This window comes from Lampetra fluviatilis, chromosome 53 (assembly GCF_964198595.1).
Source record: "Lampetra fluviatilis chromosome 53, kcLamFluv1.1, whole genome shotgun sequence".
Lineage (NCBI taxonomy): Eukaryota > Metazoa > Chordata > Hyperoartia > Petromyzontiformes > Petromyzontidae > Lampetra > Lampetra fluviatilis.
Genome location: NC_136327.1, coordinates 399,064 through 418,724, shown reverse-complemented (window position 1 = coordinate 418,724; position 19,661 = coordinate 399,064). Strand labels below are relative to the sequence as shown.

The following is a 19,661-nucleotide window of genomic DNA, read 5'->3' as shown; positions in this document are numbered from 1 at the left end:
GTGTGTGTGTGAGAGTGTGTATGTGTGAGAGAGTGTGTGAGAGTGTGTGAGAGTGTATGTGTGTGTGAGAGTGTGTGAGTGTGTGCGTGTGAGAGTGTGTGAGAGTGTGTGTGTGAGTGTGTGCGTGTGTGTGTGCGCGTGTGTGTGTGCGTGGTGCTCACGGTTTCCGTCCTCCTGCCCGGGGTTGGGCACCAGCCGGCAGTTGTCGGGCCCGGGCTGAGCGCCGTCGTCGTCGTTGTTACTGTCGCTGTCGAGGACTCCGTCGCCATCGTCGTCGTCGTCGCACTCATTGCCCAGGCCGTCCCCGTCCGTGTCCTGCTGCGAGCTGTTGGCCACCTCGGGGCAATTGTCTCGGTTGTCCTGCACTCCGTCCCCGTCGCTGCGGTGCAAGTTTCGCCGCACAACGACGACGAGTACGACAGTGGACGTCATTCAAGCCGGTGCGGTAGGGGCGCCGTCATTCCAAAGAGCGCAGGGCGATCGCCACGAAGGAAGGCACCGCCGCTGTGTTCCACAGTAGGGGGTGATTTTGCTGTGTGTGCATAATCCCAATCGAGTGATTTTCCACGTAATTTTTTTAATCTGGCAGATTTTGGACCATGACAGTGGCATGCGATGGCCCACTCGTTTCGAATGACATCACGAGATCTTTAACTTCCACCGTGAAGTAAACACCGCGTAGTATTTGACGGGTAACGCCGTTGCAGTATTAAACGGGGCGGCCTGCCGGAACCGAACCGCGAACCTCCGCAAATAGCCGTATGTTCCGACGCCGTAGCGGACGAAGGTCATCGGAGATGAAACAAGGGGAGGAAGATTCGTCGCACGAGCGTGTGGCTTCAGCAACGCTTTCCTCCACGCGTTGGTCTTCGGATGGATTTAATTAGCGGCACGGAAGCTGACGGGGCAGCTGTTGGGGCTAAACTCCTGTAAACCACAAAGTCCCACTAATGTATGGGGTCAGCATTTGCTCTGACAGGGTAAGAAGTTGTTAGATTGACTTGTCAAGAATTGAACTTAGCCCATCGGGTTTCATTGTGCCGAGCGCAAGCCACTCTGCCACTGACTGAACATATTTGACAAGCAATCCCGTAACATTTTGTTTAATTGCTAAGGCAGCGTTAATAACGATCGTGAAAGAATCCCAAAATACATCTCCGCGCCTCCGAGTTCGATTCGCGAAATATGCGCTCGTTACGAAATGAGAATTATTATAATTGTTATCAATCAGTTGAAAACACGAATACATTCCCAATTACAGCCCAATCACGTCAAGATTACACAGATTCATATTTTATAGCGTGCCCTCCGAAATCGCAGAGGAAAGAGCAATCTTGATGATAACACGCAGCCTCCACCTGAACAGACTACCGGCTCCTCGGCTGGATGCGGCGACATCCATCCACGGCGACTGGCGGGTTAACAAAACAGACGCTCGCTCGCCTGCCCCCCCCCAGAGAGACAGAAGGCTGGGGGGGGGTGGGCTCAGAAATGCAAAGCACGAATGTGGGCTTGGAAGGGCATAGGTTCATTAATAGCACTTCATGCCTAGGGCATTAAAAAATGCATTATGTAATTTGCCCATTGCCTGCTGCTATAGGGTTGCAAATGAGCTGCTTTGCTTCATTTGCTCTGCACTGAGCGCGTGAGAGGCCGCGTGAGAGGCCGCGTGAGAGGCCGCGTGAGAGGCCGCGTGAGAGGCCGCGTGAGAGGCGCGTGAGAGGCCGCGTGAGAGGCCGCGTGAGAGGCCGCGTGGGAGGCCGGGTGAGAGGCCGCGTGAGAGGCCGCGTGGGAGGCCGCGTGAGAGGCCGCGTGAGAGGGCGCGTGAGAGGCGCGTGAGAGGCCGCGTGAGAGGCCGCGTGAGAGGCCGCGTGGGAGGCCGCGTGAGAGGCCGCGTGAGAGGCCGCATGAGAGGCGCGTGAGAGGCCGCGTGAGAGGCCGTGTGAGAGGCGCGTGGGAGGCCGCATGAGAGGCCGCGTGAGAGGCCGCGTGGGAGGCCACGTGAGAGGCCGCGTGAGAGGCCGCGTGAGAGGCCGCGTGGGAGGCCGCGTGGGAGGCCGCGTGAGAGGCGCGTGAGAGGCGCGTGAGAGGCCGCGTGGGAGGCCGCGTGAGAGGCCGCGTGAGAGGCCGCGTGGGAGGCCGCGTGAGAGGCGCGTGGGAGGCCACGTGGGAGGCGCGTGAGAGGCCGCGTGAGAGGCCGCGTGAGAGGCCGCGTGAGAGGCCGCGTGGGAGGCCGCGTGAGAGGCGCGTGGGAGGCCGCGTGGGAGGCGCGTGAGAGGCCGCGTGAGAGGCGCGTGAGAGGCCGCGTGGGAGGCTGCGTGAGAGGCGCGTGGGAGGCCGCGTGGGAGGCCGCGTGAGAGGCGCGTGAGAGGCCGCGTGAGAGGCCGCGTGAGAGGCCGCGTGGGAGGCCGCGTGAGAGGCGCGTGGGAGGCCGCGTGGGAGGCGCGTGAGAGGCCGCGTGAGAGGCGCGTGAGAGGCCGCGTGAGAGGCGCGTGGGAGTCCGCGTGGGAGGCGCGTGAGAGGTGCGTGGGAGGCCGCGTGAGAGGCCGCGTGGGAGGCGCGTGGGAGGCGCGTGGGAGGCCGCGTGAGAGGCCGCGTGAGAGGCCGCGTGAGAGGCGCGTGGGAGGCGCGTGGGAGGCCGCGTGAGAGGCCGCGTGAGAGGCCGCGTGGGAGGCGCGTGGGAGGCGCGTGAGAGGCGCGTGGGAGGCCGCGTGAGAGGCCGCGTGAGAGGCCGCATGAGAGGCGCGTGGGAGGCGCGTGGGAGGCCGCGTGAGAGGCCGCGTGGGAGGCGCGTGGGAGGCGCGTGAGAGGCGCGTGGGAGGCCGCGTGAGAGGCGCGTGGGAGGCGCGTGGGAGGCCGCGTGGGAGGCGCGTGAGAGGCCGCGTGGGAGGTGCGTGAGAGGCACGTGGGAGGCCGCGTGAGAGGCCGCGTGAGAGGCCGCGTGAGAGGCCGCGTGGGAGGCGCGTGAGAGGCCGCGTGAGAGGCCGCGTGAGAGGCGCGTGGGAGGCCGCGTGAGAGGCGCGTGAGAGGCCGCGTGAGAGGCCGCGTGGGAGGCGCGTGAGAGGCCGCGTGAGAGGCCGCGTGAGAGGCGCGTGGGAGGCCGCGTGAGAGGCGCGTGAGAGGCCGCGTGAGAGGCCGCGTGGGAGGCCGCGTGAGAGGCCGCGTGAGAGGCGCGTGGGAGGCCGCGTGGGAGGCGCGTGGGAGGCCGCGTGAGAGGCCGCGTGAGAGGCGCGTGGGAGGCGCGTGAGAGGCGCGTGAGAGGCCGCGTGAGAGGCGCGTGGGAGGCTGCGTGAGAGGCCGCGTGAGAGGCGCGTGAGAGGCGCGTGAGAGGCGCGTGAGAGGCCGCGTGGGAGGTGCGTGAGAGGCACGTGGGAGGCCGCGTGGGAGGCCGCGTGGGAGGCCGCATGGGAGGCGCGTGAGAGGCCGCGTAAGAGGCCGCGTAAGAGGCCGCGTGAGAGGCCGCGTGGGAGGCCGCGTGGGAGGCGCGTGAGAGGCCGCGTGAGAGGCCGCGTGGGAGGCCGCGTGGGAGGCGCGTGGGAGGCCGCGTGAGAGGCCGCGTGAGAGGCCGCGTGGGAGGCGCGTGGGAGGCGCGTGAGAGGCGCGTGAGAGGCGCGTGAGAGGCCGCGTGAGAGGCGCGTGAGAGGCCGCGTGAGAGGCCGCGTGAGAGGCCGCGTGGGAGGCGCGTGGGAGGCGCGTGAGAGGCGCGTGAGAGGCGCGTGAGAGGCCGCGTGAGAGGCCGCGTGAGAGGCCGCGTGAGAGGCCGCGTGAGAGGCCGCGTGAGAGGCGCGTGAGAGGCCGCGTGAGAGGCGCGTGAGAGGCCGCGTGAGAGGCCGCGTGAGAGGCCGCGTGAGAGGCCGCGTGAGAGGCGCGTGAGAGGCCGGGCCTCAGACGCGCTCTGCTCGTCCCCGCCGCAGTTCGCTCTGCGCGGGCGCTCATGCGACGAGCGCGTCATGGAATCGGGCATGAAGGCCACGTCAACGCGATTTCCAGCTCAGGTGATTATCGAAGTGGCGCTCATCTCCGGTTTACAGCCCTTAGCCGGTGCGGGAAATTCCACAGAGGACAAGCCCACAGTGTGGTGCTCATTTTATCGACCTGGAGGGATTATAGCGCCGAGTCATCGTCCGCACACCAGGATTTGACCTTGCGACCTTCCAGTTGCGAGCAGCCCGACCGCCTAGCGGCACTGGGGGCCCGATTTAGAATGAGGACGACCACGAGAAGACAGCGCTGCTGCTGCTGCCTCTCACCTCGACTCTAAGAGGGGGTGGTGGGGTAGAAGCAGAGTGCCGTGTGGGCGAGTGGGGACGGATAACCTGCGCCCGCATTCTCTTCCCCAGTCGCACCGCGTGGACAGAATTCGAACCTCGCCGCAGCAATGAGGGCTCACGTTCAAAGTGAACTGGCCAAGTGAGAGAGGGTTGGGGGGTGGGAGTGGGGGGTGGAACCGGTTGTGCTTTTCTGGCAGGAAGGGCCCTTTTAGCAAAGGCAATTAAGGCCAATGCACCAGCAGCTGGGGCCCATTTAAGGAAAAATAAAAAAAATATGCAGTCCCATTCAAGTCTTGACCACGACGCGGTCATTAGTGTTGGGCTCACAAAGACATCCGTGCCGCATTTATTTTGAGTTATTCAATTACTATATATATATTTTACCTGTCCTCGTTTGTGTCGCAAATGTCTCCGACTAAGTCGTCGTCCATGTCGGCCTGCAGAGACGCGAACAAACAACAACAACTGCTGTCAACGTTTTGTGCCTGCGAGACGATAATTTGGTCTTCCCTTGTGCGGCGCGGCGCGTGGGGCACTGCACCGCGCTTGCGTGGAGCCGAAAACCGGGAATCTGAGCCTTGGGAGGCAACGTCCGAACGAGGCTCAATGGCTCCGGTGACCCCTGTTCCATTCATCTATCTCCAAAGATCGATGAGCTTTCTCTCCCCAATCGATCATTTTGGTTTCCAGCGATCGACAAGTTTGGTTTCCAGGGGCACAACATTTGCTCCGTGCTTTATTCGCGCGTCCGCGTGACTCTCGCAACGCGTCTCTCGGGCGACGCCCGCGACGACCGTGGACGTCGCGGCTCGTCGCTTCGGCCGGACAACCCAAATCTTCGCGCCCGGTCCGGCGGGGCTGGCGAGCATCGGCCGACGCGAATTGACGTAACGAGGCCGTGGCAGATGACGGCGCGCGGGGCGCACGGGAGCCGTGCCGGCGGCATCGCCTGCCACCACGGCTCGCGTCGCATGCGTCAAGGTGGTGGCCACGTGTCAGTCGGACCGGCTCTGGGAGGTGGGGGGAGTTGATCTGAAACTAGGAGGGCATGACCTTCCCCGCCTCCTCGTTCGGGGAAATCTTGACACCGTGGATAGAACGAGGAAGGGTGGGAGGGAGGGGAGGGTCAGGTGGCAATCATTGCGCTCTCGTTTCCTTGGTCGTGTCACTGAAGAAGACGCCGCTCCTGTGCCTCGCTCAGCGGCGGGCGGCGCCTCGTCCAGCAGAGCGGCGCTGAGGCCGCGGGAGCTGGGACAGGCCCCCCCGGCAGGACGTTGCGAGCCTCGTTCAATGAGGAACAAGGGACAAGAAAATGATGCGCGCGTATGGATTGCCACGTGACGCTTTTGATCATGCGATTGTCGCTGGAAGCAGTTAATTAGCGGTGCTGAAGTCGGCGGGTGCAGCTGTCAGAGCAAACATTAATTTGCATGTTTGCGAATAGTTACAAATAGTTACATTCGTGCCGCTTTGTCTCTCCAGGTTTCAGGCAAACTATTGATTAATTCGGTTAGCTCCGAACAGCAACACAAATCGACACTGAGGTTTTATCGGACTATCTTCACGAGAGTCATCGGGTCCCCTCCGCCCCCCACCCCCCATTCCCCCGAACCCCATCACAGACGGGCTGACAGACAGATGGGCAGAGCTAATGCATGGATGCTTTCACCCTCAGCTGAAAACGTTGGGAAGACGTTAAAGCCACAGCCAGTTCCTGCGCCATGGCATTATCAAGGAGATTTCGGGATATTTTGTGTTTGTAATAAATGAGATGGCATTGTAATTATGCATCTACTTGTCGCTTACAAAAATGACAGGGTGCGTATGTGCAGCGCAGTGCGTGGGTGTCGCGCGGTGTGTGTGTGTAGCACAGGGTGTGCAGAGCAGTGTGTGTGTAGCACGTTGTGTGTGTGTAGAGCAGTGTGTGTGTGTAGCGCTGTGCGTGTGTGTAGCGTGGTGTGTGTGTCGCGCGGTTCGTGTGTGTGTCGCGCGCGGTGCGCTAACTCCTACGCTGCCTCCTCTCCACCCACGCGTGCGACCCACACGTCAAACCCCGGCGTGCATGATAAGTGCCTTTGAAGGTTTCTGCTCGACGATCAGCACGCGCCGCTCGACGATCAGCACGCGCCTGTTGGATTCACGGTTTTTTGTGTTAGATGTTGGATGCGTGAATACGCTTTTTGGTCCCTGTGTTTGTCGAATATGTTTGGTAATTAAAATGTATGTTGGATTCTTCGAACATATATGTATTCATTATAACCATATATTGTTGATAATCAAACGCAAGTATTCAAATGGAACATGGCAACAAATATCACGCCATATAATTGTTTAGAAGATTACAGAACATAAACTATTCATGTAAACACTATGAATGTAAACGGTATTGATGAAAACAATATGAATGTAACTATCATGCATGCAAACAGTATTAATGTAAGCAATATTAATGTTAACAATATTAATGTAACCAATAACAATGCATACCATTATGAATGTAACCACTACTCATCTAAGCAGTATTCACGTTCACAATGTGACTGTAAACAAACGAGGAGGTGAGCCAACTGCACCGCACCAGTCAAGACAAATGAGGAGCGGTGGATCCAAGGGGCCGTACGGCGAAGGGGGTCACCAGCCCCCCACTTGAGACCACAAACATTGGCCTCTTACTGATATTTAACTGATAAATTGCATCGGTTTTTTTGTGACGTAGGGTTGGAGGTTTTAGTTATTGAGTAATGCAGAGCCCGATTTAAAGAAGCTGAAATCTACCGGCTCACCCCCCTCCCCCAGTCGAACCCCCCCCCCCCACCAAACCTGGGACGTCTCGAGACTGCCCTCTGCAAACGAGACAGGATTCAAACGATACGGCAATAATCACTCATAACCCCGACTCGTAATGCATTCACCATATTTCTATAAGGGTTAAGCAATATATTACAGGACTTTGTCATTCCACTGCTGGATGGAAGCAATAATTTGTGGCGAGATCACTTCTAAAAAAAGACCTGCTTAGCTCAGTGGACCTGGTAAAATATAAAAACATATTTCTAGTTGAATAGTCTAAGCGGCCCTCGCCTGGGAGGTGACGGCACCTGGGTGGGATTGCTGACGTTGGGGCAGCTGTCGCACCGGTCGCCCACGCCGTCCGAGTCCCTGTCCAGCTGCTCCGGGTTCACGTCCCTCGGGCAGTTGTCCAGAATGTTGGGGATCCCTGCGCAGACGACCCCAACCGATCACCCGGCAGGAGCACAATTCACAATCCTGCCCCACGGTAGGCGGCGATGCGGCCAGGATTTAAATATTAGATTTTTTACCCGATTTTATCATAATAACTTCAACTTGTAACACCCCGCATAGAATCAGCTCACCGAGAGAACAATCACGAGGCGCGAGGAGGAACCGCAGATGAGCGGGAAGGCCGCAGCAGCAGCAGCCAAGCGGTGAGGCGGAGCCACATTTCCCTCCCACCCCCACCAAGCTCTGCAGTCCTCTACATATGCACGTGTTTCCGGTTAACCAACGTTTACACGTGGGAGGAAACTGGAGCACCCGGGGGAAACCCACACGTGCGAGGGGGAAACACTCTATACCATACAGATGAAGTAGATGGAGGTCACATCTACACCGTGCCACCCTTCCTCGTGCGGAGTCCACATTGCGTGATCCACAGACCCCCACCTTCGCAGGGCTGGATTGCTGAATCTCTTAAAGGCGTCGAGACGTGAGATGAAGCGATAGGCAACGGTGGAGCACTGCAATTGCTTTGCTAACTGCCTCTCTGGAGGAGGCATTTAGCCCACTCGGCTCAGCTCGGTTTAGCTCGACTCGGCTCTGCTCAGTTCACTTCGGCTCGGCTCGGCCTAGCTCGGCTTGGCGTGGCTCAGTTTCGCAGCGCTCTGCTCGACTCAGCTCGGCTCAGCTCGTCTCAGCTCGACTCAGCCCGGCTTGGCAGGGCCCGGCTTGGGCCACGCACCGTCCCCGTCCACGTCTCTGTCGCAGGCGTCGCCGTGCCCGTCGCGGTCCGCGTCGCGCTGGTCGCGGTTCGAGACGCCCAGGCAGTTGTCGCAGGCGTCGCCCAAGCCGTCGTCGTCGGTGTCGCGCTGGTCGGGGTTCGGCACCAGCCGGCAGTTGTCCTGCGGCGGATGCGCGGTCACATTTGTTAGGTGCAAAATACAAAATAGACATTTGTCAAATTCCCACGTTCGCCGTTTGAGATGCGCACGGGACGTCGCTGCAGACGCGCCGCTTGCCTCTCCACCTGTCCGCGTCTGTCACGTGGGGTCTCCAGGTGATCAAGCGAGGGTGACCAGGTCACGTGGGGTCTCGAGGTGACCAAGCGAGGGTGACCAGGTCATGTGGGGTCTCCAGGTGATTAAGTGAGAGTGACCAGGTCACGTGGGGGTCTCCAGGTGACCAAGCGAGGGTGACCAGGTCACGTGGGGTCTCCAAGTGACTAAGCGAGGGTGACCAGGTCACGTGGGGTCTCCAGGTGATTAAGCGAGAGTGACCAGGTCACATGGGGTCTCCAGGTGACCAAGCGGGGGTGACCAGGTCACGTGGGGTCTCCAGGTGACTGAGTGAGAGTGACCAGGTCACGTGGGGTCTCCAGGTGATTGTTAAAGGTCCTGATGTTTCCGATGATCCTGAGCAAACGATGACTGATGAGCGGTGACCACCGATCGACTACCGGGATCTACGACCATGGTCAAGATGTTCACCGACAACACTGCGACCGAGGCCTGTAGCGCCACCTACCGAGCGACGAATCGCCGCCACAACACAAAGGGCCTCATTCGGCCGACTAGTGGCTGGATTCGGCACGACTCCGGTTGCTTTTCTTGCGAGAATGAGCCTACCATCACCGTCACTCATTTCACCTCTTCGTTGGTGATGCCATCACCATCTCCATCGGGGTCACACTGATCTCCGACGTCATCGCCATCCGTGTCCTCCTGTCCCGAGTTGGGCGTGAGGCGGCAGTTGTCCTGAAATGAGTGAAATGAGAGGCGCTCTCTGGGGCTTTGTTTTTTTTTACGACAAAATATTTGGGCACAAACCCCCGCCCCCCAAAAGGGTCCAAACACATTACGCGGTCAGCAACAAGCGGCGCTATTATCAAAGTTCTAACAGATGAGCGTCAACAGGGAGTCTTGAATTGAGCGAGGTTATTGCTGCAACAGAGACGATGAGAAGAGGGCATTTCTAAGTAGAGCAGTGCGAGGCAAAAAGCAGAGGCGTCGCGACCTGCAGCGTGGTGAGTGGGTGGGCGAATGAGGCAGAGTGATTGAGTGGGTGAGTGTCCCGTGACCTGCAGCGTGGTGAGTGGGTGGATGAACGAATATGTTGTTGTGATCCGCAGTGCCATGGTTGCGCACGGTACGAATGAGACGAAACAGTCTGTGCAGAGAAGGTGCCTCCACCGTCCTTTTGCAATTCCACTGCTGGATGAGGGCCTCCTCTACTCATTGGTTTGCCCAATACTCCGCCACACTGGCTCGGTGCGGGATGTTGTAGGCAGGCAGCATAGATGAGCGGGAGCATGGAAGGACAAGATTTTGCTGCGCTGTCCCTCTACCGCCCGCCACGTGGACCCATAGCCTATAGCACCTGCTGTGCAAGCAACATCCAGGAGCCAACGAGGCCGGGTGCATTCAGGGTGATACGGTTTGGATACTTGCCTTGATTATGATGATGTGTAACTTTGCAACAGTCAAATGTATTTTGTAAAACGTATTTTTCATTAAATAAACACTAATTTAAGTATCACCAGGCCGATTGCAGACATCTCATTCATAAATGGAACATTCATCATTAAATACAAGTCACAGCAATGCAATTGTGCCCATGCAACCCAAACTAGGGACCACCCCAAGGCCGTAGCCATGGAGTCAACATTGGGGGGGGACCAAATCTTCCAGCGTGTCTGGGGGTCCCAACCCAGAAAAATATCTACATTTGAAAACGAATTTCCTGCCTAAAATATTAAAAAAATTCACTAACACATGGGATGGACTTTTAATTTATTTTTTACAATAATGTCTAATAGTGTATTGTATTACATTGCTCTGTTTTTACTTTATTTTACCATTTCTTGTTACATTCTTTGTAATGGCAGAGATTAGGAATTGATAAAGTACAACCATAACTACAATCATATAAACAAAAATCTATGCATTGATTTATATGAAGGCAAGTCCAGATATTGTGGCTTAGCAAATTGTTATTTTTTATTTATATAGCATAGCAATTATTTATTTTTATAGCAATATATTGGGGGGGGCATTTTGAGCATATTTAAATATTGGTGGGGATGTGTGTCTCCCCCCCCCCCCCAATATTCAAATATGCTCCAAATGTATATATTGTAACTAGCATAAGTACCCGGCGTTGCCCGGGTGAAAAATATATTTCTTAATAACCTTACATATATACACAGATGGGCTGCTACCCCTGCCCCCCCCCCCCCCAGCCACGATCTCCTGGGCCGCTGTGCAGTAATATGTACGGCCTATAGTGTGGTGGGGTGTCGAGGCCTAGTACCGTGCAGAGCCTCCGGCCTCGCCTAAATTGCCCATCCGGCTGAGGCTGGGTACAGGGGCCGTTACCCCCGCCCCCCCGTGCTACAATAATACTGTCTAATCGCTATAATTTTATTATCTACCGACCCTATAATAGTAATTGCACACATTGTGGTGGGGGGGGGAGTGAAGAGGACGTGAAACTTTGATGAATTTACCTCAGAGTCGCGTGTTAATGCGTGCGCATATTTTTAACGGGAATTAAAAATGGCGTCCACCCCGCAGTGAATGCGTCGCTACCCGTTGCCAGGGGCAACCACCGTCCAATGAAACTGCGTATGGTCCGGCGACACACAGACAGACAGACACACACACAGACAGACAGACAGACACACACACAGACAGACAGACGGACAGACAGACAGATTTGCGATTTTATATATATAGATTACGGCCTTGGACACACAGTCAACCAATGTCGGAGGAGGAAGAGCGACACGACACGAACTCTCTCTCTGCTGAAGCCCTCTCGCCGTGGCGAGCGGCAGCTAGACCTCGGCATTGGCGTCGAGCTCCTGACCGAGTTGCTGCTGCTGCTGCTGCCGCTGCCACGATGCTCGAGAATATCACGGCAGGGTTGCTCATCACGGCGTCAACAAACAGGAATCTACGGCCGCGGAGAATTCCGTGCGGTTTCAGTTTCGAAATTTGTGACCACCAGGGGGTGCTCGACAAACACCGGAGAACAGAAAATAAAATGGCACACGACGATAGTTCAACGAAGTGGATGTTCACGTGGAAATTTCTAGCAGCAAAATCATCTTAAGGCATGTTTTAAAATGAAAGAGCACCGGGCAAAAAGGGGAGGAGGGATGAGATGTTGATGATGAGAGGGGAGAGATACAGAAGAAAGCAGCAGTGGGCTTCGTGTAGCAGCAGCAGCAGCAGCGGCGGCGGCGTGTGTTCGCAGGGGGCGACGTCATGTGATTTACTGAAAAATGTAGATGCTGCTATACAACAACACTCATGGTGATATTGTGTTACACAGAGGAGAAAAGAGAGAAAAGAGAGGACCTTTCACCGCCAAAGCTGCTCTGGCAACTTCAGCTTATGTAAATGTTTAGTTTTTGTTTACGAGATGAGTTGCTTTGCTTTCATGTCAGCTGAAGGCATTGGGTGGATGCGGTGCGGGTCGCGTGGGGCAGGCAGCTTTTACCTTCCTGCAGTTGCTGTCCTTGCAGCTCAGACCTTCATCAGGATAGCTGTCCAAGTCCGTGTCGATTCCACAAACGAAGCCATCTCCAGCCCAGCCCACTCTGCACTGCACATGCAAATAACAGCAAAGTTCAGGACGGGCGCGGTGGCTACGCCACACGTGGCCGCCTGTGATGCAGCGGCACTGGAGGCAGCGGCGAGGGTCGGTGGATCACCGCACAGATGTGAAACTTCCTCTCTGTGGGCATCCAGGAGGTGCCATACCCTGGCTCGCCAGGAGAAGGCGGTGCAGCAAACGCGGACTCCCATATGTTGCATCTGCATGGGAACGAGTGTTGCTGCCCTCCCACGCGTGGTACATGCCAACAACCTTAATCGGTGCTCGCTAATGCCACTTTCCCCAAACGGAAAGGATATTGTGGGGATATTTGTCATATACTGTGCGTGTATGCAGCACTCGTGGCCAGTGGTAGCCTAGTCGTTAGCGCCCTGTGCTATGAGCCCAGAGACCTGAGTTCAATCCCCTGGTACAGCGAACATGAGCGGCAATGATCTTAAACGGTCTTGGGTGTCTCCTAGGTTGATTCAGCCTTTAAACGATTCACCTTGCGTGTCGTGTGAACATCGGCACTGGGGACACGAAGACGGTAGGACGTGGTTCTGATCACACCCACCACGGTGGCGAGACGATGACGACCTCGCCTGCTATGAAGGACGCGTGGGTTGAATCCCCACCCTGGCGCCTGGATATTTTGAAATTGCGTCTCTCTCCCCGTGGTCGCGTGGACTCCGTTTTTTTCCCTCCACATTTAGAAACACCCGTTTAGAATATTTAGCTGATATAAATGTTCACGTAAGCCACTTCGTTGAGCTATCAAAAGAGCGAAATAGCTCAGTGGGGCCTTACCTGGTAAATGACAATTGTTTACACCCATCCCATAGGTGCTTGCTAACAGCACTTGCCCCTGCAGCCCGTGTCGGCCACTCGGGGGATATTTGTCTTTGTGTGCACTGCAGCACGGGGGTTGCGCGAGGCATCTCGGAATCCATAATGATAATGAGCTAGAATAACGACGGTTGAGCATGATAAACGGTATATTACCGTATCGCTAAATCAAGTTTGTCGATTGACAACCGCGCCACTGTTCTCAGCGAGATCCCCCTTTGGGAATGTGGGATTAAATCTCACGCTTAGTATCTGCGGCATTTGTCACATTTGCAAAAAAAAATCTCACATGATTTATTACTTGCACCGGACGAGATTTGATGAAGTAATTATTTTAGTGTCAAATGGAGGTGACGGCTTAAACACTTGGGAGCTGCGGGCTAGGTCGGTGGGGGTCGTGGTTTAGAGTTTGGTGACCCTGGTTACATTCTCGTCAATTTGAAGTGCGGTTTAAATGGAATTCACATTTTTGTTAAATTTTCACGTCACCCATGAGCATGGCCATCGTGCGGGGCTGCCTCCGCATCTATCCACACGCACAGCCTTACATTGTCAGAGCTGGGTTCGTTGACAATCAGGATATGTATTGATACTGAGGGAATCAGATGAGTTTCAAAGCTCATGTTCACGGATGTCCGGTCGGGGCGGGTGAGAATGCGACAACAATACAAACACACCATAGGAGTGCGAACTATCGGTAAGGTACAGCAATTCACTAAAATGAAGATACAAATCTGGTTCTTTCGGTAAAGTCACGTAGATAAATACAACTGTTTTAATTAACCAGGTAAAGCCCAACGAGCAAAGGGCCCACAGCACCGAGCCAACACCACTGTATCCTGGGTTCAAATCCTGGCTTTATCCACCGACTGTAACGAAATTGAGTTCTCAAGTGCAGTGAGTTGCAGGTCTCAGTCGGTCACCAATGAGCACTTGTACATTTGGTTAATGTGGTGATAGCAATTCTAGCGTTGAGAATGAAAAACGATGTAATTCGGTTTGATTTGCATGCGATGAACGTCTCGCTAGCAGGGCAGGTGAGAACGAGCAGCATCCCCAGTGTGTGGAAGAGAGTTCACTGGCAGGGATTTCAGTAGTGGTGCAATGATACATTCTTCTGCAGACCATACTTCAGTCTGAGATTTGATGGCAATGGCACAATTGGAAATGAAAAAAAATATGTTAGAGCTCACGGATATGGGAAATCATTCTCAGAACCAATGGGAAGTGTTTTTCTCTTCTCATTGTGTGCATGTCCGTTTGTCAGCTATAGTCACGTTTCAAGTTTAGTTTCTGTTGTTTCACCAGGTGAGAACTCGCGAACAGGACGGAGTCACATTTGCGAGAGTGCGGTGTTCGTCTGCTGCCAGTAGAGGGCAATGATCGCTGTTGTGTGAGTGTGGTGAGCGGTAGTGTAGTGGTTAGAGCGCTGCACTCCAAACCCGGCGACCCGAGTTCGATTCCTGCTCACGGCCAACACCAGTGACGATCATTTGAACCGGTCCTAGGCATCACCTAGGTTGACTCAGCCTCAAATAAGTAGTTGGTGTGCAAACATCGCCACTCGGGAGGAAAAGGCAGCCGGGTGTGGTGCTGGCCACCCAACCGATAGAAACTGTGGCGCACCACTCGAGACTTCGGGGCGGACAAAGAGTCGGGCGACATTTGAGGAAAGTCGCGCAGCTTCGCCCCAAGTGCCACGGCGGGAGATGACGCGGCGACCTTCGCATCGCGAGTCGAGTCTCTGCTGCCCACGAGAGCCACGGGGGGGGGGGGGGGGCAGCAGCGTCCCTGCCCCTGCCGTCTATCGGGATACAGGGGGGGGGGGGTCGTTGCCTCTGTGTGCGGGACGGGACCTATCAGCGGGCAAAGGCGGGCGCACACCGGCTGGGATGATGGGGCTCGGATGTTCCGTGTGGGCGCTGGATGTGCCGAGGAGGTCGCATGAGTAGACACGTGGAGAGCCACGGCTGGCTGTAGACAGAAGGTGATGCTCATTGACCTCACTGAGCTTGGGGAGCTGCCCGGCTGCCACGGTGAGCACACGGAACTTGCACTGCGGGGGTCGCAGCTTCACTTTCTCGACTGTGCAAGTTCATTTAGCCTCGCCCGTGTCCACCAGGCAGCGTTAACGAATAACACCGCACACTTAGTCGACTGGCGGGTCGCGTGTGGCGAAGTGTGGGCGATCTCACCACGCCCCCCAGGGGAGGCCCTTCTGGCGTCAGTGACGTGGGCAAGACATTGCAGGGCTGCACCTTCGGCTTTGGGCCTCTCCACACCAGGTGGGAACCGTGGCCATACATCCCCACGTTCGTCACTGCGACTTGAAGGTGCGGTGGGGTGAGGGGGCAGAACAAAGTGTTTTGCTGCACTGCCCACTCCTGCACACACAGCGCTTCCGTCTGCACCTGCTTCGTCCGCACGCTTGGCCACACACCCAAGCGCGACTATCCAGGCTCGGCCCTGGATCTGACGACAATCGGACGCTGGCTGATATTCAGTGAGAAATTAGGCCGCGGTGGTGCTGATGATGGCGGTGCTGCTGACTGTGATTTGCACTGCAATCTTTACTTGGCAGGAGGTGGATCCGTTGTGGGTGGTGACGCACACGCCCTGCTCGTGGCAGGGCGCTCCGTGGGCCCCGGAACAGCCGTGCCCACGCCGACAGCCGATCTTCTGGTCTCCCACGAACCCGTCCTGGCAGGGCCCACACTCGAATGACCCCTGCTCGCTCGCGACGGGAGGGCGAGTGCGGAAAAGCGTGGCCTCGTTAGCGTCCTTCACCCTGGCCCCACGAGCTGCCGACGTCTACCACCCACGATTAGCACGGTTGGCTACGTACGGTGCGAAGGAATTCCAACATACATTCATATATACATTACACTATCAAACCATGTTTTATGTCATCAGGTGAGGCCCACTGAGCTATATCGACCTGGCCACAAATGATAGCTCAGCGAAGTGGCTTATCACGTGGAAATGTATCACAGCCAAACACTCGAAACATCTACAGGATGGCCCAGATGTTTTGTGACCCCCATTTAATTCTCAAAAACTTTATATATGCTTTTAAGTAATGTCTATTTAAAACAGACATTAATATGCAAAGGGAAAAGATGTTAAGAGTCAATTAATTGGGGGTCACAAGAAATCTGAACCATCCTGCACAATAATGTACCACAGAGGTGTAAAGTTAAACGTAATTCACATCCCGATGTGCTGGATTCTCGCGTGACGTGTCGCACGTCCCTGAAGACGCTTGGCGCAGCTCCAAGCACAATGGCGCGCGTCGTGAGCATGGTTCAACTTGGCGGTGCGATGGAACAATACGAGCTGGCGCGTTGTTAAACGCGTAGTATATTAATTCATTGTGGTCATTATTATACATTTCTAAATATGTATTCTGATAATTGTTGCGCTTGTTCAGCCAGGACTGATTCGTTGAGCTGCAGATTGTCGGTGTCCCGGGAGCTTCCTGCCAAGTTCTCGCTGTGGGAGGGTGATGATAGTTGTGTTTCCTAATTCAGTTATTTGTAGTTGTTGTTGTTTGTTGTTGTGTCACATTTGGTTCGCGAGGCTGGCACACGCTGCCCTCGCCTTGTTCGAGTCACGTCACGTGATCGTCAACGTCCGCGGTGAGGCAGACGGCGCGTACCGCACGCAGGGAATACACACGCGGTGCGCGTCTCTTGACTCCGCGTGTTTGCATCGAGCACAAAACAGCACAAGACACGTCGCGACAACAACTGCGTCTCGCGCTAAATATCGGGAATGAATGGCGAGTGCGGGGCAAAGAGGCCGTGCGGGCCACGTACACCCGAGTAGGCCAGATACTTGATGGGGGCACCCAAAGCAGCAGCCCCGTGCTCAGTGAGACGCGAGGCATCAGGCGCTGAGCAGCGTGCTGAAGAATGGCCAAGCCCCCACCATGTTCTATTGGCCAGCCGTCCAACAAAGACGGTCACTGCGCTTCTGCGGCCGTCTGCACTGGAGCTCTGCATTTTAAAATCTAGATTGAAAGCTCTTTTCTTGAGAACTGTCTTTTCGTGTTTAGTTTGTTGTCCTTCCACCGCACCTGCGATTAGCGCGGTTGGCTACGTACGGTGCGAAAGAAGTTCAACGCACATACACCATGATCGTCGCGTCTAAACCACAGCCGCCAGGTCGTTCGAGGAAGTGGAACGTTGCATTCGGTTCATATCAAATCGGTTCATGTGCAGGAGCTGGGTGGGTTGTCCCATCGCGGGAGAGGTGGCGGCAGCTTGGGCAGGCGTTCATGCAGCAGTGGGTAGGTCACGGCTGATGATGTTGAACACAGCAGCTGCGGTCAATCGTGAGGTCGCGAGTGCACTGGTGATTGTGAATGCGCGGGTCGGGGTTGAAGAGCGGTTTGTGTAACCAGCGAGAGAACTCCAGAGGGAGGGTTCGAGTTGAATTCGCGACAGTGACCTGGGGTCACTGAAATGGTGAAAGTCAGACGACGCGATTGGAATCTCTCACACTTTAGCATTGCCGCATTTTCCCCAATGCTCTGGTTTTTGCGTTTAATGGCATTTGATTACGATTGTTAGCTTAGATTACTGTGTAGGTATCACGCCCCTATTTAACGATAACTTTTCACCACCCGACAGAGCCATCAAATCAAATTTTATATTTCAACTTTCCTCCCCCGGTTTCGATAAGAAACCAAATAAATTTGCATATTTGTCCACCTAATAATTTTATTTAATTGGCTTTGTCGGGTGGTGCAGGGTTTTAAACAAATTGGCATTAAACCTCCACGATCTAAGCCAAAAGAAACCAATTATAATAATAATATCTGTTGCAAAAGCCTACGTTTGAAAGTCTATTTTTATATTATAGGCTTAAATGACAAGCTTCGGATAAGCAATTGAGATGAAAACAAAAATGCGCACAACAAAGCAACGCTGGAATTGGAAAAAAAATTGCAAAGATAAATCACCGTTAAATCAAAGCCAAAATTTTAATTCCCTGGGACGCCAATCGGCCCGTCGAACCCCTCTGAATGATCTAAGCCGTGGCCCTCTGGCAGGATAATCTGGGCCCTTGCGGAGGAGAGTGCGAGGGCTATTAAGACCTCAGGATTCGGTGCACGGCAAACTCCCAGGAGGAGCACATGCCGCGCTACGGGCGAGTGCGAGTCCGCGTTGTCTACTTGCCCTTCCCCCGCACCTACAATGCTCCTTCCTCCGCACCTCCCATTAGCACGGTTGGCTATGTACGGTGCAAAAGAAGTTAAACATACATACGCGTAACACCATACATTGCATCCTATTGACTGTAAATGTTAATTTAAGCACGAAAACATAATTTCAGGCAGTTTAACACGTAGGCTTTCGCGACCAATATTGTTCATAATCAACGATTTTTGGGTTTAGATCGCGTTATTTATAAATGTGTCGTAACCCTCCACCACCCGACACGGCCAATCAGTAAAAAAGTGTCACGTTGACAAAAGACAAATAGTTCACTGCTTTAGCCCACCGGTGTGTTGAAGCGTGAAACCACAACATTTACAATTTGAGTACGACGTTTCGCTGGTAATTGCATCCAGCATCATCGGGCAATTCGCCATTCTGGCGCCATTCTGGCGAATTGCCCGATGATGCTGGATGCAATTACCAGCGAAACGTCGTACTCAAATTGTAAATGTTGTGGTTTCACGCTTCAACACACCGGTGGGCTAAAGCTGTGAACTATTTGTCTTTTGTCAACGTGACACTTTTTTACTGATTGGCCGTGTCGGGTGGTGGAGGGTTACGACACATTTATAAATAACGCGATCTAAACCCAAAAATCGTTGATTATGAATAATTTTAGGCAATTAAATTAAATTCACTACTTAATTAATTACATGTTTTAAAGTGTTCCTAGAATACAATGGGAACGTTCGTCATCACTATCATCAGCGAAGACCAATCCACTGCAGGATGAAGGCCTCCCCAAGCGCGATGAAACAATCCATCCATAACCACTTGCACATTCATTCTCATCCTTCCACCTCGACATTGTTTGCGCTCTCGGATGCATTCCAATCCTTGGCCACCGCTTCGTTATTACTCGTGACCGTCGGCCATCGTCCCTCAACACTAACACCAACGTCCCTCGCTCACCTTGGTGATGGTGAGTTCACTCACCTTGGTGATGGTGAGTTCACTCACCTTGGTGATGGTGAGCTCACTCACCTTGGTGATGATGAGCTCACTCACCTTGGTGATGGTGTTGGTGAGTTCACTCACCTTGGTGATGGTGAGTTCACTCACCTTGGTGATGGTGAGTACATTCACCTTGGTGATGGTGATGGTGAGTTCACTCACCTTGGTGATGGTGATGGTGAGCTCACTCACCTTGGTGATGATGAGCTCACTCACCTTGGTGATGGTGATGGTGAGCTCACTCATCTTGGTGATGGTGAGTTCACTCACCTTGGTGATGGTGAGTTCACTCACCTTGGTGATGGTGATCGTGAGTTCACTCACCTTGGTGATTGTGATCGTGAGTTCACTCACCTTGGTGATGGTGTTGGTGAGTTCACTCACCTTGGTGATGGTGATGGTGAGTTCACTCACCTTGGTGATGGTGAGCTCACTCACCTTGGTGATGGTGAGTTCACTCACCTTGGTGATGGTGATTCACTCACCTTGGTGATGGTGAGTTCACTCACCTTGGTGATGGTGATTC

The 19,661-nt window shown here is 54.7% G+C and overlaps 1 protein-coding gene across 2 annotated transcripts in view; it reads right to left on the bottom strand.

Moving 5' to 3' along the window:
* LOC144949222 (cartilage oligomeric matrix protein-like) overlaps positions 1-19,661 on the bottom strand; it is a 51,742-nt gene that overhangs the window by 10,348 nt on the left and 21,733 nt on the right. Inside the window, exons 11-17 of one of the 2 annotated variants that reach the window (XM_078879112.1) lie at positions 15,531-15,683; positions 12,012-12,116; positions 9,155-9,262; positions 8,251-8,410; positions 7,370-7,488; positions 4,656-4,708; positions 162-379 (exon numbers count right to left, since the gene is read on the bottom strand). In XM_078879112.1, coding sequence (XP_078735238.1) covers positions 162-379; positions 4,656-4,708; positions 7,370-7,488; positions 8,251-8,410; positions 9,155-9,262; positions 12,012-12,116; positions 15,531-15,683 — 916 coding nt within the window. The remainder of the gene's footprint in view (positions 1-161; positions 380-4,655; positions 4,709-7,369; positions 7,489-8,250; positions 8,411-9,154; positions 9,263-12,011; positions 12,117-15,530; positions 15,684-19,661) is intronic. The other variant, XM_078879113.1, reaches the window with a different exon arrangement.